Source organism: Dendrobates tinctorius, unplaced genomic scaffold, assembly GCF_039654945.1.
Source record: "Dendrobates tinctorius isolate UK_male_01 unplaced genomic scaffold, ASM3965494v1 ptg000013l, whole genome shotgun sequence".
Taxonomy (NCBI): Eukaryota; Metazoa; Chordata; class Amphibia; order Anura; family Dendrobatidae; genus Dendrobates; species Dendrobates tinctorius.
Window position 1 is genome coordinate 14,030,994 of NW_027361681.1, and position 24,837 is coordinate 14,055,830.

At 46.0% G+C, this 24,837-nt stretch overlaps 1 protein-coding gene across 4 annotated transcripts in view; it reads left to right on the forward strand.

Moving 5' to 3' along the window:
• The window catches only part of DIPK1B (divergent protein kinase domain 1B), a 175,397-nt gene that overhangs the window by 72,455 nt on the left and 78,105 nt on the right, over window positions 1-24,837 (forward strand). For 3 of the 4 annotated variants that reach the window (XM_073559453.1, XM_073559452.1, XM_073559454.1), the window contains exon 2: window positions 5,323-5,457. The exons of the other annotated variant lie outside the window; for it this stretch is intronic. In XM_073559453.1, coding sequence (XP_073415554.1) covers window positions 5,323-5,457 — 135 coding nt within the window. The remainder of the gene's footprint in view (window positions 1-5,322; window positions 5,458-24,837) is intronic. 4 annotated transcript variants of the gene reach the window in all.

Consider the following 24,837-nt stretch of genomic DNA (forward strand, 5'->3'; position numbering starts at 1 on the left):
AGGTCCCGTTGCGGGGTGTGGTCAATGTCCTTTGAATGGGTTCCTTCCTACTCGAACCTATATCGGCCCTTACCAGGAAATTTTTTATATTATTAGGACGTCTGTAGCACATTATAGGTTGCATAGAAAATTCTGAAACATTAGGATATGATTCCCCAAGCAAATTCCAATGCTTCAAAATGCATTGATTAATCAAATGATTGAATGGATGGAATGTGCTTACAAATGCTAATCTGCGTCCTTTCTCCCTAGATTGGGTTTGTCCACGCCCACGTTTGAGTACAGAATTGGGATAACCTCTATTCCGGAAACGTTCCTCAGTTTCCTTTAGTCTCATATTCCGGACCGACGGATCCGAGACTATCCTTTCAATTCTAACAAATTGTGACCTAGGTAATGCTTGTTTAATATGTTTAGGGTGACAACTATCAAAGTGCAACAGGCTGTTCCTATCGGTAGACTTAACATATAAATCAGTATCAATGGAGCCATCGGACCCTATTATGATCAAAGTATCCAGAAAATTAATGGAGTGACAATCATGGTGAAGAGAAAAAGATAAACCTGTAATACACCCATTTAAATAATCAAAAAATTGAAAAAGAGTTTCCTCATTACCTGTCCAAATTAAAAAAAGTCATCAATATATCTTTTCCAATATATTCCAAAAGATGTAAATAAATGATAATTATAGACAAATGAATCTTCAAAATGTGCCATAAAGATGTTGGCATAAGGGGGTGCAACATTGGACCCCATGGCTGTCCCCCTCTTCTGTCTGAAAAATTGATCCTCAAATAGAAAAAATTTTTTGGTCAGAATAAGTGAAAGTAAATCCCTACAGAATTCAATCTGATCTCCTGAAAAGGTCGTATTTTTAGATAAAAAATCAATCATAGCGTGTATGCCTTCCCGCAGATTAGCATTTGTAAGCACATTCCATCCATTCAATCATTTGATTAATCAATGCATTTTGAAGCATTGGAATTTGCTTGGGGAATCATATCCTAATGTTTCAGAATTTTCTATGCAACCTATAATGTGCTACAGACGTCCTAATAATATAAAAAATTTCCTGGTAAGGGCTGATATAGGTTCGAGTAGGAAGGAACCCATTCAAAGGACATTGACCACACCCCGCAACGGGACCTTTCTGTGTTTGGGGTGTTTGCAGTGCTCTAATGTTGTTAAAGGGAATTCTTTTACTCACCCTAGGACAGGACGACACTATCCCATTAAGGGATATTTCACGTGTGATTCATCATATGTAGTCTATCTCATTAAGTGCCCGTGCGGTCTCGGATATGTTGGGGAAACTACCCAGCATGTCCGGGACCGCATTTCACAGCATAAGTCTACTATCAGGTGCGGACGTACTTTATTACCCATTCCGTCTCATTTCTTATCATGCGGCCACTCTGTTGCCCAGTTGAGGTACCAGGTTATTGACCAAGTTCAAATGTCAAGAAGGGGTGGCGATAGGTTAAAGAGATTGAAGGAGCGTGAATCCTTTTGGATTTATACACTTCAAACATTAGCACCATTAGGTCTAAATAGAGAATATGAGGTCTCTTATCATTGATTATTTTTCAGGTTAATATTGTCCCTCTTCTCTCTGTATTAGTATGTATTAACATTTATTAACATTTATAAATTTAAAATCTAATAATAGGGATTTTTTATATATTTTTTTGTAGGTGCAGGTATTTTTTGTTTTTTGTATTTTGGCTTATTTCTTATCCTTCTATTTCTTTGTTTGGTAAACTCTATATACTAATTAGTCTTTTATCAAAGATTGTTATTCTATTTTATATACATCTATTTTTATCTTTCAGATAACCTAATAATAGTATCCGGTCACAGCGTTTTGGTGCAAAAGGTTCCAACACTGTTCATCACGTCACTGCACTTCTGGGAGGATTCATTCCTTTTGGCTGCTCATGCTGTCTGTGGGCGGCGCGTGCGCAGTTTATAACAGGCCACACTGCCCTCTTTTCCGTCTGGTGATGGACGGCTTGGTGGCGCGTGCGCAGTACATTGCGGGTAACGCCGCTCTCCACTGCCCTCTTCTGCCCGGTCTCTTTTTCGTCTGGTGATGGACGTCTTGGTGGCGCGTGCGCAGTACACAGCGGGTAACGCCGCTCTCCACCCGGAAGTATTTTGTTTGTGTGTGTATTTAAGGGACGGTGTTGGCACAGGACGTCCACAGCGCACCACGCTACCGCACTTTCTCCTGACGTTTGAGATACGCACTTATGGAATAGGTATGTTACAATCTTGGATCGTTTTGTCCTTTCTTTGTGGCACAGGTATATATACTTTCTCTACTTTCTCTATGTCTTTTTGCTTCATAGTAGGTGACTCTTATGGGTCACTATTGAACGTTGATCCAGTCAGCATTTAGGACCCGTTTGTCTTCTATCTATTTACAGGTATTGAATACAATTTGCATTAATCTTGTCTTATGAGATACTTATATATTGGGGTGGAGAAAAAAATATATTTGTATATGTACACCTTCTCTTGTGGAAATGTTTCACAATATTACATTGTATTTTGACAATTTTTATGTTATAATGTGTAATTGATTTTGATACTTGAATGTACTATATGGACCTTTTATTATTTTTTTATCATTTTATTTTTTTGAGTGCATAAGAATATTTGCATGGTTTTGAAAGATTTGTTTATCATTACAGATAATTCCTTGATAAAGGCCTGTGAGCCGAAACGTTGGATAATTTTGTCTGTATTTTTCATTTTTGGTCCGCTTCAAATAAAAATTAAGAGCAGCTATGTGCATTGTTTTCTCGTAATTCAAACGAGTGTGCCGGGGTTATCTTTTCTATTAATGTTGAGTTGTATTCAGCTGATCATAGCGAGAGTAGGTGGCGGCTGATGAGTGTATCCATCGTCCGCCACCTGCGCTATAAATAAATATTTTAAAAAAATATGAGGTTCCTCTGTGTTTTTGATAACCAGTCAGGCAAAATTGACACTTGCGGGCTGCAACCCTCAGCTGTCAGCGTTAGCAAGGCTGGTTATCAAGACAAGAGGGGTCCCCACGCCGTATTTTTTTAATTATTTAAATAATTTTAAAAAGTCAAGTCCCCCCCATTTTTGGACAACCAGCCAAGCTAAAGCAGACAACTGCGGGCTGGTTTTCTCAGGCTGGTAAGGGGCTATAGATATTGCCCCCCCCTTCCAAGCCTAAAAATAGCAGCCCGCAGCTGCCCAGAGAAGGCACATCTAATAGATGTCGCTTTGCTTGCCTCTTCCCACTTGCCCTGTGGAGGTGACCAGTGGGGTTCGCTCGCAGCTGTCTGCTTTAGCTTGGCTGTTTGTCAAAAATTGGGGGAACCCATGCCGTTTTTTAAAAATTATTTAAATAATTAAAAATACGGCGTAGGAACCCCTCTATTCTTGACAACTAGCCTTGCTAAAGCACAAAGCTGAGGGTTGCAGCCCTCAGCTGTCAGTTTTGCCTGACTGGTTATCAAAAATACAGGGGAACCACATGTCATTTTTAAAAATGTTTATTTATAGCAAAGTGTGCGGCTGATGAACACTCCCATCAGCCGCCACCCGCTCTCACTATTATCAGTTGAATACAGCTCTCAACGTTTTCCCCTGCAGCGCACGGGGATGAACTGATGAGAGCTGTCTTCAGCACCCAGCGCCGGGGAATAGAGCTAACAGTACCACTGCTTCTCAGGCACTGGTACATGTAATCCTGATGCGGCACACAGTTGCCACGTGTATGCCACAAGTATTACACACACAGACACTGATATTTCCGGTACTGGTTTTTCCAGTATCGGAAATATCAGGACGTGTGATAGAGCCCTAATGGCTGGTACACTTCACCTACTCTCTGCTCAGCATGAGGAGCATTATACCAGATTTCTACAGCTAAGTGATAGCTAATACATCAAGAGTGGAAAGATCCAGATGGCGTCCTCCCAGCCTGATAAAAAATAAGGGAACGTTTCAGGTGCCTGAGGCCCAAATTTGCCTCTTAATATGAGCAACAAATAGGATTTGTGTGCCTGCCTTGCTCTGCATTAAACCTGTTAGCAGAACCTGAGGGAGATCTGATAACAATTCTACGTTCTTAGTGATAAGCTTAACTCTGAAGTGTGGAAATGAACGTACAAGGGCCACTGTCCTGTACCCCAAGAGTCAGCGCCATTATCCCATACCCCAAGTGTCAGCATCATAATCCCATACCCCAAGTGTTAGCGCGATAATCCCGTACCCCAAGTGTCGGCACCGTTATCCCGTCCCCCAAGTGTCAGCGTCATAATTCCGTACCCCAAGTGTCAGCATCATAATCCTGTACCCCAAGTGTCAGCGTCATAATCCCATACCCCAAACGTCAGCACCGTTATCCCGTACCCCAAGTGTCAGCGTCATAATCTCATACCCCAAGTCTCAGCGCCGTTATCCCATAGCCCAAGTGTCAGCATCGTTATTCCATACCTCGAGCATCATTATACTGTACCCCAAGTGTCAGCCCTGTTATCCCGTACCCCGAGCTTAATTATCCCGTACCCCAAGTGTCAGAGCCATTATCTCTTACTCCGAGTGTCAGCGTCATTATCCTGTACCCCAAGTGTCAGAGCCATTATCCTGTACCCCCGAGCATCATTATCCCGTACCCCAAGTGTCAGAGCCATTATCCCGTACCCCGAGCATCATTATCCCGTACCCCAAGTGTCAGAGCCATTATCCCTTACTCTGAGTGCACCCCAAGTGACAGTAGTTTTGTTGTATCAGGCATTTGCTATCTCTGAACATGCCGAGTACGTTGCCGTGTTGGTGAAACATAATGTCTTCTTGCTCGTTAAGCCCAGGAGGGTTGTGGGCTCTTGGCCGTGGGCACCTCTGATGAGAAACATTTTACAGACCTGACAGATGGCTATTGTGTGCCTTCATTCCCCATGTCGGCAGGAGCTTTCCTTGTGGGATACATCTCGCTTTCAACAAGTTGTCTATAGCTGACACATAGAGACTGGTAAAGTGTGTATTTAAGAAAAAGTGAAATTATGGCTCGAAATCCGTGTATCCATCGCGACTTGCAGCTGACGCAGGTACATGGCTCAATGAGAAGTGATGACCTTGAGACGCTGAAGTCTAAGCAAATATTGAGCGCTATCTCCTGCACAGCGAGATGCTGACTATGAGCTGGCACCGCAACCCCCAGTCGTCTTACCGTGCCTGGCATAGAATTCTGTTCATGAAACTAAAGCCTTTTTTTCTTCCCGCTCTTGTGTGATGTATACTCGCCTTGTAACTGTCCTCTTGGTTTTTTTATCCTAGAGTCGCCTTCCTGGTATCAAGGTGAAATATCTCTTCTTGGCATGGCTTGGCATCTTCGTGGGCAGCTGGGTGGTTTATATCCACTATTCCTCCTACTCGGAGCTGTGCAGAGGACACGTGTGTCGCATGATTATTGTGAGTAGCAATCATGGGATCCTAGCAGTCAGTGCAGCCTTGTACTATTGTCAGTCTCAGAATACCAAGAAAATATCTGATAACATGAATGCATGGTACTAAACCTGAGAGAATTGTATTTCTGCTTCTGTCTCTGTGGGGCTCCTGCCAGTCTATGGCTCTTCTGCCCTTTGTGATAATCACCAGACTCGCAGATCTCAGTGAATTTGAGGCATACACATGCAAGTCTGCCACTTTAAGCCTTTACTTCATGTCCTCGAGCAGCAATTGTGATCATCATAGGACGACTTAATTTATTTGTTCCTGTCTTCACGCTATTATGTGTGTCCGGCTTATTCTGCCGCACAATCTACAACACTCGCCCTTATCAAGAGGTTCTTGGAGCGACTAAATTAAACCTGTTCTTGTATCAAAAGATTTGAGACTGAAATCACTTCTTCCAAGTCTTCAGGATTGCTTAAAAAAGCCATCTAATCTTTGGCGACAACGACCTTCTCAACAGCTTCTCGAGTCCCAAGGATTAAGGAACAGTAATAAAAAAGGAGAGAGAGCATCTAGCAAGAAGCAGAAAATCAGGAAGTTTCCTACATTATCTATGTAACTCAACTCTGAGGCCTGTAATGGTGGGGAGATACTGAAAGATAGGCGGCATTCTCAGTGATGTCACCGCTGATCTCTAGTGATGGATAGGTGGCATTCTCTGTGATGTCACCTCTGATCTCTAGTGATGGATAGGGGCATTCTCAGTGATGTCACTGCTGATCTCTAGTGATGGATAGGCGGCATTCTCAGTGATGTCACTGCTGATCTCTAGTGATGGATAGGAGTCATTCTCAGTGATGTCACTGCTGATCTCTAGTGATGGATAGGAGTCATTCTCAGTGATGTCACTGCTGATCTCTAGTGATGGATAGGAGACATTCTCAGTGATGTCACCTCTGATCTCTAGTGATGGATAGGCGGCATTCTCAGTGATGTCACCTCTGATCTCTAGTGATGGATAGGGGGCATTCTCAGTGATGTCACCTCTGATCTCTAGTGATGGATAGGCGGCATTCTCAGTGATGTCACCTCTGATCTCTAGTGATGGATAGGAGGCATTCTCAGTGATGTCACCTCTGATCTCTAGTGATGGATAGGCGGCATTCTCAGTGATGTCACCGCTGATCTCTAGTGATGGATAGGCGGTATTCTCAGTGATGGCACTGCTGATCTCTAGTGATGGATAGGAGACATTCTCAGTGATGTCACCTCTGATCTCTAGTGATGGATAGGCGGCATTCTCAGTGATGGCACCGCTGATCTCTAGTGATGGATAGGTGGCATTCTCAGTGATGTCACTGCTGATCTCTAGTGATGGATAGGAGACATTCTCAGTGATGTCACCTCTGATCTCTAGTGATGGATAGGCGGCATTCTCAGTGATGGCACCGCTGATCTCTAGTGATGGATAAGAGACATTCTCAGTGATGTCACCTCTGATCTCTAGTGATGGATAGGTGGCATTCTCAGTGATGTCACTGTTGATCTCTAGTGATGGATAGGAGACATTCTCAGTGATGTCACCGCTGATCTCTAGTGATGGATAGGTGGCATTCTCAGTGATGTCACTGCTGATCTCTAGTGATGGATAGGAGACATTCTCAGTGATGTCACCTCTGATCTCTAGTGATGGATAGGCGGCATTCTCAGTGATGGCACCGCTGATCTCTAGTGATGGATAAGAGACATTCTCAGTGATGTCACCTCTGATCTCTAGTGATGGATAAGAGACATTCTCAGTGATGTCACCTCTGATCTCTAGTGATAGGTGGCATTCTCAGTGATGTCACTGCTGATCTCTAGTGATGGATAGGAGACATTCTCAGTGATGTCACTGCTGATCTCTAGTGATGGATAGGCGGCATTCTCAGTGATGTCACTGCTGATCTCTAGTGATGGATAGGCGGCATTCTCAGTGATGTCACTGCTAATCTCTAGTGATGGATAGGTGGCATTCTCAGTGATGTCACTGCTGATCTCTAGTGATGAATAGGTGGCATTCTCAGTGATGTCACCTCTGATCTCTAGTGATGGATAGGTGGCATTCTCAGTGATGTCACCTCTGATCTCTAGTGATGGATAGGCGGCATTCTCAGTGATGTCACTGCTGATCTCTAGTGATGGATAGGATACATTCTCAGTGATGGCACCGCTGATCTCTAGTGATGGATAGGCGGCATTCTCAGTGATGTCACTGCTGATCTCTAGTGATGGATAGGAGACATTCTCAGTGATGTCATTGCTGATCTCTGGTGATGGATAGGCGGCATTCTCAGTGATGTCACCTCTGATCTCTAGTGATGGATAGGCGGCATTCTCAGTGATGTCACTGCTGATCTCAAGTGATGGATAGGTGGCATTCTCAGTGATGTCACCACTGATCTCTAGTGATGGATAGGAGACATTCTCAGTGATGTCACCTCTGATCTCTAGTGATGGATAGGCGGCATTCTCAGTGATGGCACCGCTGATCTCTAGTGATGGATAAGAGACATTCTCAGTGATGTCACCTCTGATCTCTAGTGATGGATAAGAGACATTCTCAGTGATGTCACCTCTGATCTCTAGTGATAGGTGGCATTCTCAGTGATGTCACTGCTGATCTCTAGTGATGGATAGGAGACATTCTCAGTGATGTCACTGCTGATCTCTAGTGATGGATAGGCGGCATTCTCAGTGATGTCACTGCTGATCTCTAGTGATGGATAGGCGGCATTCTCAGTGATGTCACCTCTGATCTCTAGTGATGGATAGGTGGCATTCTCAGTGATGTCACCTCTGATCTCTAGTGATGGATAGGCGGCATTCTCAGTGATGTCACTGCTGATCTCTAGTGATGGATAGGATACATTCTCAGTGATGGCACCGCTGATCTCTAGTGATGGATAGGCGGCATTCTCAGTGATGTCACTGCTGATCTCTAGTGATGGATAGGAGACATTCTCAGTGATGTCATTGCTGATCTCTGGTGATGGATAGGCGGCATTCTCAGTGATGTCACCTCTGATCTCTAGTGATGGATAGGCGGCATTCTCAGTGATGTCACCTCTGATCTCTAGTGATGGATAGGCGGCATTCTCAGTGATGTCACCTCTGATCTCTAGTGATGGAAAGACGGCATTCTCAGTGATGTCACTGCTGATCTCTAGTGATGGATAGGTCGCATTCTCAGTGATGTCATGACTCACTGCTGATCTCTAGTGATGGATAGGTGGCATTCTCAGTGATGTCACCTCTGATTTCTAGTGATGGAAAGGTGGCATTCTCAGTGATGTCACTGCTGATCTCTAGTGATGGATAGACGGCATTCTCAGTGATATCACCTCTGATCTCTAGTGATGGATAGGTCGCATTCTCAGTGATGGCACCTCTGAGCTCTAGTGATGAATAGGTGGCATTCTCAGTGATGTCACCACTGATCTCTAGTGATGGATAGGTGGCATTCTCAGTGATGTCACCAGTGATGTCTAGTGATGGATAGGCGGCATTCTCAGTGATGTCACTGCTGATCTCTAGTGATGGATAGGAGACATTCTCAGTGATGTCATTGCTGATCTCTAGTGATGGATAGGCGGCATTCTCAGTGATATCACTGCTGATCTCTAGTGATGGATAGGCGGCATTCTCAGTGATGTCACCGCTGATCTCTAGTGATGGATAGGCGGCATTCTCAGTGATGTCACTGCTGATCTCTAGTGATGGATAGGCAGCATTCTCAGTGATGTCACCTCTGATCTCTAGTGATGGATAGGTGGCATTCTCAGTGATGTCACCGCTGATCTCTAGTGATGGATAGGTGGCATTCTCAGTGATGTCACCGCTGATCTCTAGTGATGGATAGGTGGCATTCTCAGTGATGTCACTGCTGATCTCTAGTGATGGATAGGTGGCATTCTCAGTGATGTCACCTCTGATCTCTAGTGATGGATAGGTGGCATTCTCAGTGATGTCACCGCTGATCTCTAGTGATGGATAGGCGGCATTCTCAGTGATGTCACCTCTGAACTCTAGTGATGGATAGGTGGTATTATCAGTGATGTTATCGCTGATCTCTAGTGATGGATAGGCGGCATTCTCAGTGATGTCACTGCTGATATCTAGTGATGGATAGGCGGCATTCTCTGTGATGTCACTGCTGATCTCTAGTGATGGATAGGTGGCATTCTCAGTGATGTCACCGCTGATCTCTAGTGATGGATAGGTGGCATTCTCAGTGATGTTATCGCTGATCTCTAGTGATGGATAGGCGGCATTCTCAGTGATGTCACCCCTGATCTCTAGTGATGGATAGGCGGCATTCTCAGTGATGTCACCGCTGATCTCTAGTGATGGATAGGCGGCATTCTCAGTGATGTCACTGCTGATCTCTAGTGATGGATAGGCAGCATTCTCAGTGATGTCACCTCTGATCTCTAGTGATGGATAGGTGGCATTCTCAGTGATGTCACCGCTGATCTCTAGTGATGGATAGGTGGCATTCTCAGTGATGTCACCGCTGATCTCTAGTGATGGATAGGTGGCATTCTCAGTGATGTCACTGCTGATCTCTAGTGATGGATAGGTGGCATTCTCAGTGATGTCACCTCTGATCTCTAGTGATGGATAGGTGGCATTCTCAGTGATGTCACCGCTGATCTCTAGTGATAGATAGACGGCATTCTCAGTGATGTCACCTCTGAACTCTAGTGATGGATAGGTGGTATTATCAGTGATGTTATCGCTGATCTCTAGTGATGGATAGGCGGCATTCTCAGTGATGTCACTGCTGATATCTAGTGATGGATAGGCGGCATTCTCTGTGATGTCACTGCTGATCTCTAGTGATGGATAGGTGGCATTCTCAGTGATGTCACCGCTGATCTCTAGTGATGGATAGGTGGCATTCTCAGTGATGTTATCGCTGATCTCTAGTGATGGATAGGCGGCATTCTCAGTGATGTCACCACTGATCTCTAGTGATGGATAGGCGGCATTCTCAGTGATGTCACTGCTGATATCTAGTGATGGATAGGCGGCATTCTCAGTGATGTCACCGCTGATCTCTAGTGATGGATAGGTGGTATTCTCAGTGATGTCACCTCTGATATCTAGTGATAGATAGGCGGAATTCTCAGTGATGTCACTGCTGATCTCTAGTGATAGATAGGCGGCATTCTCAGTGATGTCACTGCTGATCTCTAGTGATGGATAGGCGGCATTCTCAGTGATGTCACCGCTGATCTCTAGTGACGGATAGACGGCATTCTCAGTGATGTCACCACTGATCTCTAGTGATGGATAGGCGGCATTCTCAGTGATGTCACATCTGATCTCTCGTGATGGATATGCGGCATTCTCAGTGATGTCACCTCTCATCTCTGGTGATGGATAGGAGGCATTCTCAGTGATGTCGCCGCTCATCTCTATTAATAGGTGGCATTCTCATTGATGTCATCGCGATCTCTAGTGATGGATAGGCGGCATTCTCAGTGATGTCACTGCTGATCTCTAGTGATAGGCGGCATTCTCAGTGATGTCACCTCTGATCTCTAGTGATGGATAGGTGGCATTCTCAGTGATGTCACATCTGATCTCTCGTGATGGATATGCGGCATTCTCAGTGATGTCACCTCTCATCTCTGGTGATCGATAGGAGGCATTCTCAGTGATGTCGCCGCTGATCTCTAGTAATGGGTGGCATTCTCATTGATGTCATCGCTGATCTCTAGTGATGGATAGGCGGCATTCTCAGTGATGTCACTGCTGATCTCTAGTGATAGGCGGCATTCTCAGTGATGTCACCTCTGATCTCTAGTGATGGATAGGAGGCATTCTCAGTGATGTCACCTCTGATCTCTAGTGATGGATAGGCGGCATTCTCAGTGATGTCACCGCTGATCTCTAGTGATGGATAGGTGGTATTCTCAGTGATGTCACCTCTGATCTCTAGTGATGGATAGGTGGCATTCTCAGTGATGTCACTGCTGATCTCTAGTGATGGATAGGTGGCATTCTCAGTGATGTCACCTCTGATCTCTGGTGATGGATAGGAGGCATTCTCAGTGATGTCACTGCTGATCTCTAGTGATGGATAGGAGGCATTCTCAGTGATGTTATCGCTGATCTCTAGTGATGGACAGGCGACATTCTCAGTGATGTCACATCTGATCTCTAGTGATGGATAGGCGGCATTCTCAGTGATGTCACCTCTGATCTCTGGTGATGGATAGGTTGCATTCTCAGTGATGTCACCACTGATCTCTAGTGATGGATAGGCGGTATTCTCAGTGATGTCACTGCTGATCTCTAGTGATGGATAGGCGGTATTCTCAGTGATGTCACTGCTGATCTCTAGTGATAGGTTGCATTCTCAGTGATGTCACCACTGATCTCTAGTGATGGATAGGCGGCATTCTCAGTGATGTCACCACTGATCTCTAGTGATGGATAGGCGGTATTCTCAGTGATGTCACTGCTGATCTCTAGTGATAGGTGGCATTCTTAGTGATGTCACTGCTGATCTCTAGTGATAGGCGGCATTCTCAGTGATGTCACCTCTGATCTCTAGTGATGGACAGATGGCATTCTCAGTGATGTCACATCTGATCTCTTGTGATGGATATGCGGCATTCTCAGTGATGTCACCTCTCATCTCTGGTGATGGATAGGAGGCATTCTCAGTGATGTCGCCGCTGATCTCTAGTAATGGGTGGCATTCTCATTGATGTCATCGCTGATCTCTAGTGATGGATAGGCGGCATTCTCAGTGATGTCACTGCTGATCTCTAGTGATGGATAGACGGCATACTCAGTGATGTCACTGCTGATCTCTAGTGATGGATAGGCGGCATTCTCAGTGATGTCACCTCTGATCTCTAGTGATGGATAGGCAGCATTCTCAGTGATGTCACCTCTGATCTCTGGTGATGGATAGGAGGCATTCTCAGTGATGTCACCTCTGATCTCTGGTGATGGATAGGAGGCATTCTCAGTGATGTCACTGCTGATCTCTAGTGATGGATAGGAGGCATTCTCAGTGATGTTATCGCTGATCTCTAGTGATGGACAGGCGACATTCTCAGTGATGTCACATCTGATCTCTAGTGATGGATAGGCGGCATTCTCAGTGATGTCACCTCTGATCTCTGGTGATGGATAGGTTGCATTCTCAGTGATGTCACCACTGATCTCTAGTGATGGATAGGCGGTATTCTCAGTGATGTCACTGCTGATCTCTAGTGATGGATAGGCGGTATTCTCAGTGATGTCACTGCTGATCTCTAGTGATAGGTTGCATTCTCAGTGATGTCACCACTGATCTCTAGTGATGGATAGGCGGCATTCTCAGTGATGTCACCACTGATCTCTAGTGATGGATAGGCGGTATTCTCAGTGATGTCACTGCTGATCTCCTGTGATAGGTGGCATTCTTAGTGATGTCACTGCTGATCTCTAGTGATGAATAGGCGGCATTCTCAGGCATGTCACTGCTGATCTCTAGTGATAGATAGGCGGCATTCTCAGTGATGTCACAGCTGATCTCTAGTGATGGATAGGTGGTATTCTCAGTGATGTCACCTCTGATCTCTAGTGATGGATAGGCAGCATTCTCAGTGATGTCACCGCTGATCTCTAGTGATGGATAGGTGGCATTCTCAATGATGTCACTGCTGATCTCTAGTGATGGATAGGCGGCATTCTCAGTGATGTCACCGCTGATCTCTAGTGATGGATAGGTGGCATTCTCAGTGATGTCACCACTGATCTCTAGTGATAGGTGGCATTTCAGTGATGTCACCGCTGATCTCTAGTGATGGATAGGTGGCATTCTCAGTGATGTCAGCGCTGATCTCTAGTGATGGATAGGTGGCATTCTCAGTGATGTCACCGCTGATCTCTAGTGATGGATAGGTGGCTTTCTTAGTGATGTCAGTGCTGATCTCTAGTGATGGATAGGTGGCATTCTCAGTGATGTCACATCTGATCTCTAGTGATGGATAGGCGGCATTCTCAGTGATGTCACCACTGATGTCTAGTGATGGATAGGTGGCATTCTCAGTGATGTCACTGCTGATCTCTAGTGATGGATTGGCAGCATTCTCGGTGATGTCACCAGTGATCTCTAGTGATGGATAGGCGGCATTCTCAGTGATGTCACCTCTGATCTCTAGTGATGGATAGGCGGCATTCTCAGTGATGTCACCAGTGATCTCTAGTGATGGATAGGCGGCATTCTCAGTGATGTCACCAGTGATCTCTAGTGATGGATAGGCGGCATTCTCAGTGATGTCACCAGTGATCTCTAGTGATGGATAGGCGGCATTCTCAGTGATGTCACCTCTGATCTCTAATGATGGATAGGCGGCATTCTCAGTGATGTCACCAGTGATCTCTAGTGATGGATAGGCGGCATTCTCAGTGATGTCACCAGTGATCTCTAGTGATGGATAGGCGGCATTCTCAGTGATGTCACCAGTGATCTCTAGTGATGGATAGGCGGCATTCTCAGTGATGTCACCGCTGATCTCTAGTGACGGATAGGCGGAATTCTCAGTGATGTCACCACTGATCTCTAGTGATGGATAGGCGGCATTCTCAGTGATGTCACATCTGATCTCTCGTGATGGATATGCGGCATTCTCAGTGATGTCACCTCTCATCTCTGGTGATAGATAGGAGGCATTCTCAGTGATGTCGCCGCTCATCTCTATTAATAGGTGGCATTCTCATTGATGTCATCGCGATCTCTAGTGATGGATAGGCGGCATTCTCAGTGATGTCACTGCTGATCTCTAGTGATAGGCGGCATTCTCAGTGATGTCACCTCTGATCTCTAGTGATGGATAGGTGGCATTCTCAGTGATGTCACATCTGAACTCTTGTGATGGGTATGCGGCATTCTCAGTGATGTCACCTCTCATCTCTGGTGATGGATAGGAGGCATTCTCAGTGATGTCGCCGCTCATCTCTATTAATAAGTGGCATTCTCATTGATGTCATCGCGATCTCTAGTGATGGATAGGCGGCATTCTCAGTGATGTCACTGCTGATCTCTAGTGATAGGCGGCATTCTCAGTGATGTCACCTCTGATCTCTAGTGATGGATAGGAGGCATTCTCAGTGATGTCACCTCTGATCTCTAGTGATGGATAGGCGGCATTCTCAGTGATGTCACCGCTGATCTCTAGTGATGGATAGGTGGTATTCTCAGTGATGTCACCTCTGATCTCTAGTGATGGATAGGCAGCATTCTCAGTGATGTCACTGCTGATCTCTAGTGATGGATAGGTGGCATTCTCAGTGATGTCACCTCTGATCTCTGGTGATGGATAGGAGGCATTCTCAGTGATGTCACTGCTGATCTCTAGTGATGGATAGGAGGCATTCTCAGTGATGTTATCGCTGATCTCTAGTGATGGACAGGCGACATTCTCAGTGATGTCACATCTGATCTCTAGTGATGGATAGGCGGCATTCTCAGTGATGTCACCTCTGATCTCTGGTGATGGATAGGTTGCATTCTCAGTGATGTCACCACTGATCTCTAGTGATGGATAGGCGGTATTCTCAGTGATGTCACTGCTGATCTCTAGTGATGTATAGGCAGTATTCTCAGTGATGTCACTGCTGATCTCTAGTGATAGGTTGCATTCTCAGTGATGTCACCACTGATCTCTAGTGATGGATAGGCGGTATTCTCAGTGATGTCACTGCTGATCTCTAGTGATAGGTGGCATTCTCAGTGATGTCACCTCTGATCTCTAGTGATGGATAGGTGGCATTCTCAGTGATGTCACATCTGATCTCTCGTGATGGATATGCGGCATTCTCAGTGATGTCACCTCTCATCTCTGGTGATGGATAGGAGGCATTCTCAGTGATGTCGCCGCTGATCTCTAGTAATGGGTGGCATTCTCATTGATGTCACCTCTGATCTCTAGTGATGGATAGGAGGCATTCTCAGTGATGTCACCTCTGATCTCTAGTGATGGATAGGCGGCATTCTCAGTGATGTCACCGCTGATCTCTAGTGATGGATAGGTGGTATTCTCAGTGATGTCACCTCTGATCTCTAGTGATGGATAGGCAGCATTCTCAGTGATGTCACTGCTGATCTCTAGTGATGGATAGGTGGCATTCTCAGTGATGTCACCTCTGATCTCTGGTGATGGATAGGAGGCATTCTCAGTGATGTCACTGCTGATCTCTAGTGATGGATAGGAGGCATTCTCAGTGATGTCACCTCTGATCTCTGGTGATGGATAGGTTGCATTCTCAGTGATGTCACCACTGATCTCTAGTGATGGATAGGCGGTATTCTCAGTGATGTCACTGCTGATCTCTAGTGATGGATAGGCGGTATTCTCAGTGATGTCACTGCTGATCTCTAGTGATAGGTTGCATTCTCAGTGATGTCACCACTGATCTCTAGTGATGGATAGGCGGTATTCTCAGTGATGTCACTGCTGATCTCTAGTGATGGATAGGCGGTATTCTCAGTGATGTCACCACTGATCTCTAGTGATGGATAGGCGGTATTCTCAGTGATGTCACTGCTGATCTCTAGTGATGGATAGGCGGTATTCTCAGTGATGTCACTGCTGATCTCTAGTGATAGGTTGCATTCTCAGTGATGTCACCACTGATCTCTAGTGATGGATAGGCGGCATTCTCAGTGATGTCACCACTGATCTCTAGTGATGGATAGGCGGTATTCTCAGTGATGTCACTGCTGATCTCTAGTGATAGGTGGCATTCTTAGTGATGTCACTGCTGATCTCTAGTGATGAATAGGCGGCATTCTCAGGCATGTCACTGCTGATCTCTAGTGATAGGCGGCATTCTCAGTGATGTCACAGCTGATCTCTAGTGATGGATAGGTGGTATTCTCAGTGATGTCACCTCTGATCTCTAGTGATGGATAGGCAGCATTCTCAGTGATGTCACCGCTGATCTCTAGTGATGGATAGGTGGCATTCTCAGTGATGTCACCGCTGATCTCTAGTGATGGATAGGTGGCATTCTCAATGATGTCACTGCTGATCTCTAGTGATGGATAGGCGGCATTCTCAGTGATGTCACCGCTGATCTCTAGTGATGGATAGGTGGCATTCTCAGTGATGTCACCACTGATCTCTAGTGATGGATAGGTGGCATTTCAGTGATGTCAGTGCTGATCTCTAGTGATTGATAGGTGGCATTCTCAGTGATGTCACCGCTGATCTCTAGTGATGGATAGGTGGCATTCTTAGTGATGTCAGTGCTGATCTCTAGTGATGGATAGGTGGCATTCTCAGTGATGTCACATCTGATCTCTAGTGATGGATAGGCCGCATTCTCAGTGATGTCACCACTGATGTCTAGGGATGGATAGGTGGCATTCTCAGTGATGTCACTGCTGATCTCTAGTGATGCATTGGCAGCATTCTCGGTGATGTCACCAGTGATCTCTTGTGATGGATAGGCGGCATTCTCAGTGATGTCACCTCTGATCTCTAGTGATGGATAGGCGGCATTCTCAGTGATGTCACCACTGATGTCTAGTGATGGATAGGTGGCATTCTCAGTGATGTCACTACTGATCTCTAGTGATGGATTGGCAGCATTCTCGGTGATGTCACCAGTGATCTCTAGTGATGGATAGGCGGCATTCTCAGTGATGTCACCTCTGATCTCTAGTGATGGATAGGCGGCATTCTCAGTGATGTCACCAGTGATCTCTAGTGATGGATAGGCGGCATTCTCAGTGATGTCACCAGTGATCTCTAGTGATGGATAGGCGGCATTCTCAGTGATGTCACCAGTGATCTCTAGTGATGGATAGGCGGCATTCTCAGTGATGTCACCTCTGATCTCTAGTGATGGATAGGCGGCATTCTCAGTGATGTCACCAGTGATCTCTAGTGATGGATAGGCGGCATTCTCAGTGATGTCACCAGTGATCTCTAGTGATGGATAGGCGGCATTCTCAGTGATGTCACCAGTGATCTCTAGTGATGGATAGGCGGCATTCTCAGTGATGTCACCGTAGATCTCTAGTGATGGATAGGCGGCATTCTCAGTGATGTCACTGCTGATCTCTAATGATGAATAGGTGGCATTCTCAGTCTTGTCACCTCTGATCTCTAGTGATGGATAGGCGGCATTCTCAGTGATGTCGCCGCTGATCTCTAGTGATAGGTGGCATTCTCAGTGATGTCATCACTGATCTCTAGTGATGGATAGGTGGCAATCTCAGTGATGTCACCTCTGATCTCTAGTGATGGATAGGCGGCATTCTCAGTAATGTCACTGCTGATCTCTAGTGATGAATAGGCGGCATTCTCAGTGAAGTCACCTCTGATCTCTAGTGATGGATAGGTGGTATTCTCAGTGATGTCACTGCTGATCTCTAGAGATGAATAGGCGGCATTCTCAGTGATGTCACTGCTGATCTCTAGTGAGGGATAGGCGGCATTCTCAGTGATGTCACTGCTGATCTCTAGTGATGGATAGGCGGCATTCTCAGTGATGTCACTGCTGATCGCTAGAGATGGATAGGCGGCATTCTCAGTGATGTCACTGCTGATCTCTAGTGATGGATAGGAGGCATTCTCAGTGTTGTCACTGCTGATCTCTAGTGATGAATAGGCGGCATTCTCAGTGAAGTCACCTCTGATCACTAGTGATGGATAGGCGGCATTCTCAGTGATGTCACCTCTGATCTCTAGTGATGGATAGGCGGCATTCTCAGTGATGTCAATGCTGATCTCTAGTGATGGATAGACGGCATTCTCAGTGATGTCAATGCTGATCTCTAGTGATGGATAGGCGGCATTCTCAGTGATGTCACCGCTGATCTCTAGTGATAGATAGGGGGCATTCTCAGTGATGTCACCGCTGATCTCTAGTGATGGATAGGTGGCATTCTCAGTGTTAGCAACTCTGAGCTCTAGTGATGGATAGGCGGCATTCTCAGTGATGTCACTGCTGAACTCTAGTGATGGATAGGCGGCATTCTCAGTGATGTCACCTCTGATATCTAGTGATGAATATGAGGCATTCTCAGTGATGTCACCTCTGATATCTAGTGATGAATATGAGGCATTCTCAGTGATGTCACCTCAGATCTCTAGTGATGGATAGGCGGCATTCTCAGTGATGTCACCTCTGATCTCTAGTGATGGATAGGTGGCATTCTCAGTGATTTCACTGCTGATCTCTAGTGATGGATAGGTGGCATTCTCAGTGATGTCACCTCTGATATCTAGTCATGAATATGAGGCATTCTCAGTGATGTCACCGCAGAATTCTAGTGATGGATAGGCGGCATTCTTATTGATGGCACCGCTGATCTCTAGTGATGGATAGGCGACATTCTCAGTGATGTCACCGCAGATCTCTAGTGATAGGCGGCATTCTCAGTGATGTCATCTCTGATCTCTAGTGATGGATAGGTGGCATTCTCAGTGATGTCGCCGCTGATCTCTAGTGATGGAAAGGCGGCATTCTCAGTGATGTCACTGCTGATCTCTAGTGATGAATAGGCGGCATTCTCAGTGATGTCACCTCTGATCTCTAGTGATGGATAGGTGGTATTCTCAGTGATGTCACCTCTGATATCTAGTGATAGATAGGCGGCATTCTCAGTGATGTAGCCGCTGATCTCTAGTGATAGGTGGCATTCTTAGTGATGTCACTGCTGATCTCTAGTGATGAATAGGCGGCATTCTCAGTGATGTCACTGCTCTCTAGTGATGGATAGGTGGTATTCTCAGTGATGTCACCTCTGATATCTAGTGATAGGCGGAATTCTCAGTGATGTCACTGCTGATCTCTAGTGATAGATAGGCGGTATTCTCAGTGATGTCACTGCTGATCTCTAGTGATAGATAGGCGGCATTCTCAGTGATGTCGCCGCTGATCTCTAGTGATAGGTGGCATTCTCAGTGATGTCACTGCTGATCTCTAGTGATAGATACGCGGCATTCTCAGTGATGTCACATCTGATCTCTCGTGATGGATATGCGGCATTCTCAGTGATGTCACCTCTCATCTCTGGTGATGGATAGGAGGCATTCTCAGTGATGTCGCCGCTCATCTCTATTAAAAGTGGCATTCTCATTGATGTCATCGCTGATCTCTAGTGATGGATAGGCGGCATTCTCAGTGATGTCACTGCTGATCTCTAGTGATAGGCGGCATTCTCAGTGATGTCACCTCTGATCTCTAGTGATGGATAGGTGTCATTCTCAGTGATGTCACATCTGATCTCTCGTGATGGATAGGAGGCATTCTCATTGATGTCACCTCTCATCTCTGGTGATGGATAGGAGGCATTCTCAGTGATGTCGCCGCTGATCTCTAGTAATAGGTGGCATTCTCATTGATGTCATCGCTGATCTCTAGTTATGGATAGGCAGCATTCTCAGTGATGTCACTGCTGATCTCTAGTGATAGGCGGCATTCTCAGTGATGTCACCTCTGAACTCTAGTGATGGATAGGAGGCATTCTCAGTGATGTCACCTCTGATCTCTAGTGATGGATAGGCGGCATTCTCAGTGATGTCACCTCTGATCTCTAGTGATGGATAGGCAGCATTCTCAGTGATGTCACTGCTGATCTCTAGTGATGGATAGGCGGCATTCTCAGTGATGTCACCTCTGATCTCTGGTGATGGATAGGAGGCATTCTCAGTGATGTCACTGCTGATCTCTAGTGATGGATAGGCGGTATTCTCAGTGATGTCACCACTGATCTCTAGTGATGGATAGGCGGCATTCTCAGTGATGTCACCACTGATCTCTAGTGATGGATAGGCGGTATTCTCAGTGATGTCACCACTGATCTCTAGTGATGGATAGGCGGTATTCTCAGTGATGTCACTGCTGATCTCTAGTGATGGATAGGCAGCATTCTCAGTGATGTCACCACTGATCTCTAGTGATGGATAGGTGGTATTCTCAGTGATGTCACCTCTGATCTCTAGTGATGGATAGGAGGCATTCTCAGTGATGTCACCACTGATCTCTAGTGATGGATAGGCGGTATTCTCAGTGTTGTCACTGCTGATCAACAGTGATAGGTTGCATTCTCAGTGATGTCACCACTGATCTCTAGTGATGGATAGGCGGCATTCTCAGTGATGTCACCACTGATCTCTAGTGATGGATAGGCGGTATTCTCAGTGATGTCACTGCTGATCTCTAGTGATGGATAGGCAGCATTCTCAGTGATGTCACCGCTGATCTCTAGTGATTGATAGGCAGCATTCTCAGTGATGTCACCACTGATCTCTAGTGATGGATAGGCGGTATTCTCAGTGATGTCACTTTGATCTCTAGTGATGGATAGGCAGCATTCTCAGTGATGTCACCACTGATCTCTAGTGATGGATAGGTGGTATTCTCAGTGATGTCACTGCTGATCTCTAGTGATAGATAGGTGGCATTCTCAGTGATGTCACCTCTGATCTCTAGTGATGGATAGGCGGCATTCTCAGTGATGTCACTGCTGAGCTCTAGTGAGGGAGAGGCGGCATTCTCAGTGATGTCACCGCACATCTCTAGTGATGGATAGGCGGCATTCTCAGTGATGTCACCGCTGATTTCTAGTGATGGATAGGCGGCATTCTCAGTGATGTCACCGCAGATCTCTAGTGATGGATAGGCGGCATTCTCAGTGATGTCACCCCTGATTTCTAGTGATGGATAGGCGGCATTCTCAGTGATGTCACCGCTGATTTCTAGTGATGGATAGGTAGCATTCTCAGTGATGTCACCGCTGTTCTCTAGTGATGGATAGGCGGCATTCTCAGTGATGTCACCGCTGATCTCTAGTGATGGATAGGTGGCATTCTCAGTGATGTCACCTCTGAAATCTAGTGATGAATATGAGGCATTCTCAGTGATGTCACCGCAGAATTCTAGTGATGGATAGGCGGCATTCTTATTGATGGCACCGCTGATCTCTAGTGATGGATAGGCGACATTCTCAGTGATGTCACCGCAGATCTCTAGTGATGGATAGGTGGCATTCTCAGTGATGTCGCCGCTGATCTCTAGTGATGGATAGGTGGTATTCTCAGTGATGTCACCTCTGATATCTAGTGATAGATAGGCGGCATTCTCAGTGATGTCACTGCTGATCTCTAGTGATAGATAGGCGGCATTCTCAGTGATGTAGCCGCTGATCTCTAGTGATAGGTGGCATTCTTAGTGATGTCACTGCTGATCTCTAGTGATGAATAGGCGGCATTCTCAGTGATGTCACTGCTCTCTAGTGATGGATAGGTGGTATTCTCAGTGATGTCACCTCTGATATCTAGTGATAGATAGGCGGCATTCTCAGTGATGTCACTGCTCTCTAGTGATGGATAGGTGGCATTCTCAGTGATGTCACTGCTGATCTCTAGTGATAGATAGGCGGCATTCTCAGTGATGTCACTGCTGATCTCTAGTGATAGATAGGCGGCATTCTCAGTGATGTCGCCGCTGATCTCTAGTGATAGGTGGCATTCTCAGTGATGTCACTGCTGATCTCTAGTGATAGATAGGCGGCATTCTCAGTGATGTCACATCTGATCTCTCGTGATGGATATGCGGCATTCTCAGAGATGTCACCTCTCATCTCTGGTGATGGATAGGAGGCATTCTCAGTGATGTCGCCGCTCATCTCTATTAATAGGTGGCATTCTCATTGATGTCATCGCTGATCTCTAGTGATGGATAGGCGGCATTCTCAGTGATGTCACTGCTGATCTCTAGTGATAGGCGGCATTCTCAGTGATGTCACCTCTGATCTCTAGTGATGGATAGGTGTCATTCTCAGTGATGTCACATCTGATCTCTCGTGATGGATATGCGGCATTCTCAGTGATGTCACCTCTCATCTCTGGTGATGGATAGGAGGCATTCTCAGTGATGTCGCCGCTGATCTCTAGTAATAGGTGGCATTCTCATTGATGTCATCGCTGATCTCTAGTTATGGATAGGCGGCATTCTCAGTGATGTCACTGCTGATCCCTATTGATAGGCGGCATTCTCAGTGATGTCACCTCTGAACTCTAGTGATGGATAGGAGGCATTCTCAGTGATGTGACCTCTGATCTCTAGTGATGGATAGGCGGCATTTTCAGTGATGTCACCGCTGATCTCTAGTGATGGATAGGTGGTATTCTCAGTGATGTCACCTCTGATCTCTAGTGATGGATAGGCAGCATTCTCAGTGATGTCACTGCTGATCTCTAGTGATGGATAGGCGGCATTCTCAGTGATGTCACCTCTGATCTCTGGTGATGGATAGGAGGCATTCTCAGTGATGTCACTGCTGATCTCTAGTGATAGGCAGCATTCTCAGTGATGTCACCACTGATCTCTAGTGATGGATAGGCGGTATTCTCAGTGATGTCACTGCTGATCTCCAGTGATAGGTTGCATTCTCAGTGATGTCACCACTGATCTCTAGTGATGGATAGGCGGCATTTTCAGTGATGTCACCGCTGATCTCTAGTGATGGATAGGTGGTATTCTCAGTGATGTCACCTCTGATCTCTATTGATGGATAGGAGGCATTCTCATTGATGTCACCACTGATCTCTAGTGATGGATAGGCGGTATTCTCAGTGAAGTCACTGCTGATCTCCAGTGATAGGTTGCATTCTCAGTGATGTCACCACTGATCTCTAGTGATGGATAGGCGGCATTCTCAGTGATGTCACCACTGATCTCTAGTGATGGATAGGCGGTATTCTCAGTGATGTCTCTGCTGATCTCTAGTGATGGATAGGCAGCATTCTCAGTGATGTCACCGCTGATCTCTAGTGATTGATAGGCAGCATTCTCAGTGATGTCACCACTGATCTCTAGTGATGGATAGGTGGTATTCTCAGTGATGTCACCTCTGATCTCTTGTGATGGATAGGCGGCATTCTCAATGATGTCACCGCTGATCTCTAGTGATTGATAGGTGGCATTCTCAGTGATGTCACTGCTGATCTCTAGTGATAGATAGGTGGCATTCTCAGTGATGTCACCTCTGATATCTAGTGATGAATATGAGGCATTCTCAGTGATGTCACCGCAGAATTCTAGTGATGGATAGGCGGCATTCTTATTGATGGCACCGCTGATCTCTAGTGATGGATAGGCGACATTCGCAGTGATGTCACCGCAGATCTCTAGTGATGGATAGGTGGCATTCTCAGTGATGTCGCCGCTGATCTCTAGTGATGGAAAGGCGGCATTCTCAGTGATGTCACTGCCGATCTCTAGTGATGAATAGGCGGCATTCTCAGTTATGTCACCTCTGATCTCTAGTGATGGATAGGTGGTATTCTCAGTGATGTCACCTCTGATATCTAGTGATAGATAGGCGGCATTCTCAGTGATGTCACTGCTGATCTCTAGTGATAGATAGGCGGCATTCTCAGTGATGTAGCCGCTGATCTCTAGTGATAGGTGGCATTCTTAGTGATGTCACTGCTGATCTCTAGTGATGAATAGGCGGCATTCTCAGTGATGTCACTGCTCTCTAGTGATTGATAGGCGGTATTCTCAGTGATGTCACCTCTGATATCTAGTGATAGGCGGCATTCTCAGTGATGTCACCTCTGATATCTAGTGATAGATAGGCGGCATTCTCAGTGATGTCACTGCTCTCTAGTGATGGATGGGTGGCATTCTCAGTGATGTCACTGCTCATCTCTAGTGATAGGCGGCATTCTCAGTGATGTCACTGCTGATCTCTAGTGATAGATAGGCGGCATTCTCAGTGATGTCGCCGCTGATCTCTAGTGATAGGTGGCATTCTCAGTGATGTCACTGCTGATCTCTAGTGATAGATAGGCGGCATTCTCAGTGATGTCACATCTGATCTCTCGTGATGGATATGCGGCATTCTCAGTGATGTCACCTCTCATCTCTGGTGATGGATAGGAGGCATTCTCAGTGATGTCGCCGCTCATCTCTATTAATAGGTGGCATTCTCATTGATGTCATCGCTGATCTCTAGTGATGGATAGGCGGCATTCTCAGTGATGTCACTGCTGATCTCTAGTGATAGGCGGCATTCTCAGTGATGTCACCTCTGATCTCTAGTGATGGATAGGTGTCATTCTCAGTGATGTCACCTCTGATCTCTAGTGACGGATAAGCGGCATTCTCAGTGATGTCACCTCTCATCTCTGGTGATGGATAGGAGGCATTCTCAGTGATGTCGCCGCTGATCTCTAGTAATAGGTGGCATTCTCATTGATGTCATCGCTGATCTCTAGTTATGGATAGTCGGCATTCTCAGTGATGTCACTGCTGATCTCTAGTGATAGGCGGCATTCTCAGTGATGTCACCTCTGATCTCTAGTGATGGATAGGAGGCATTCT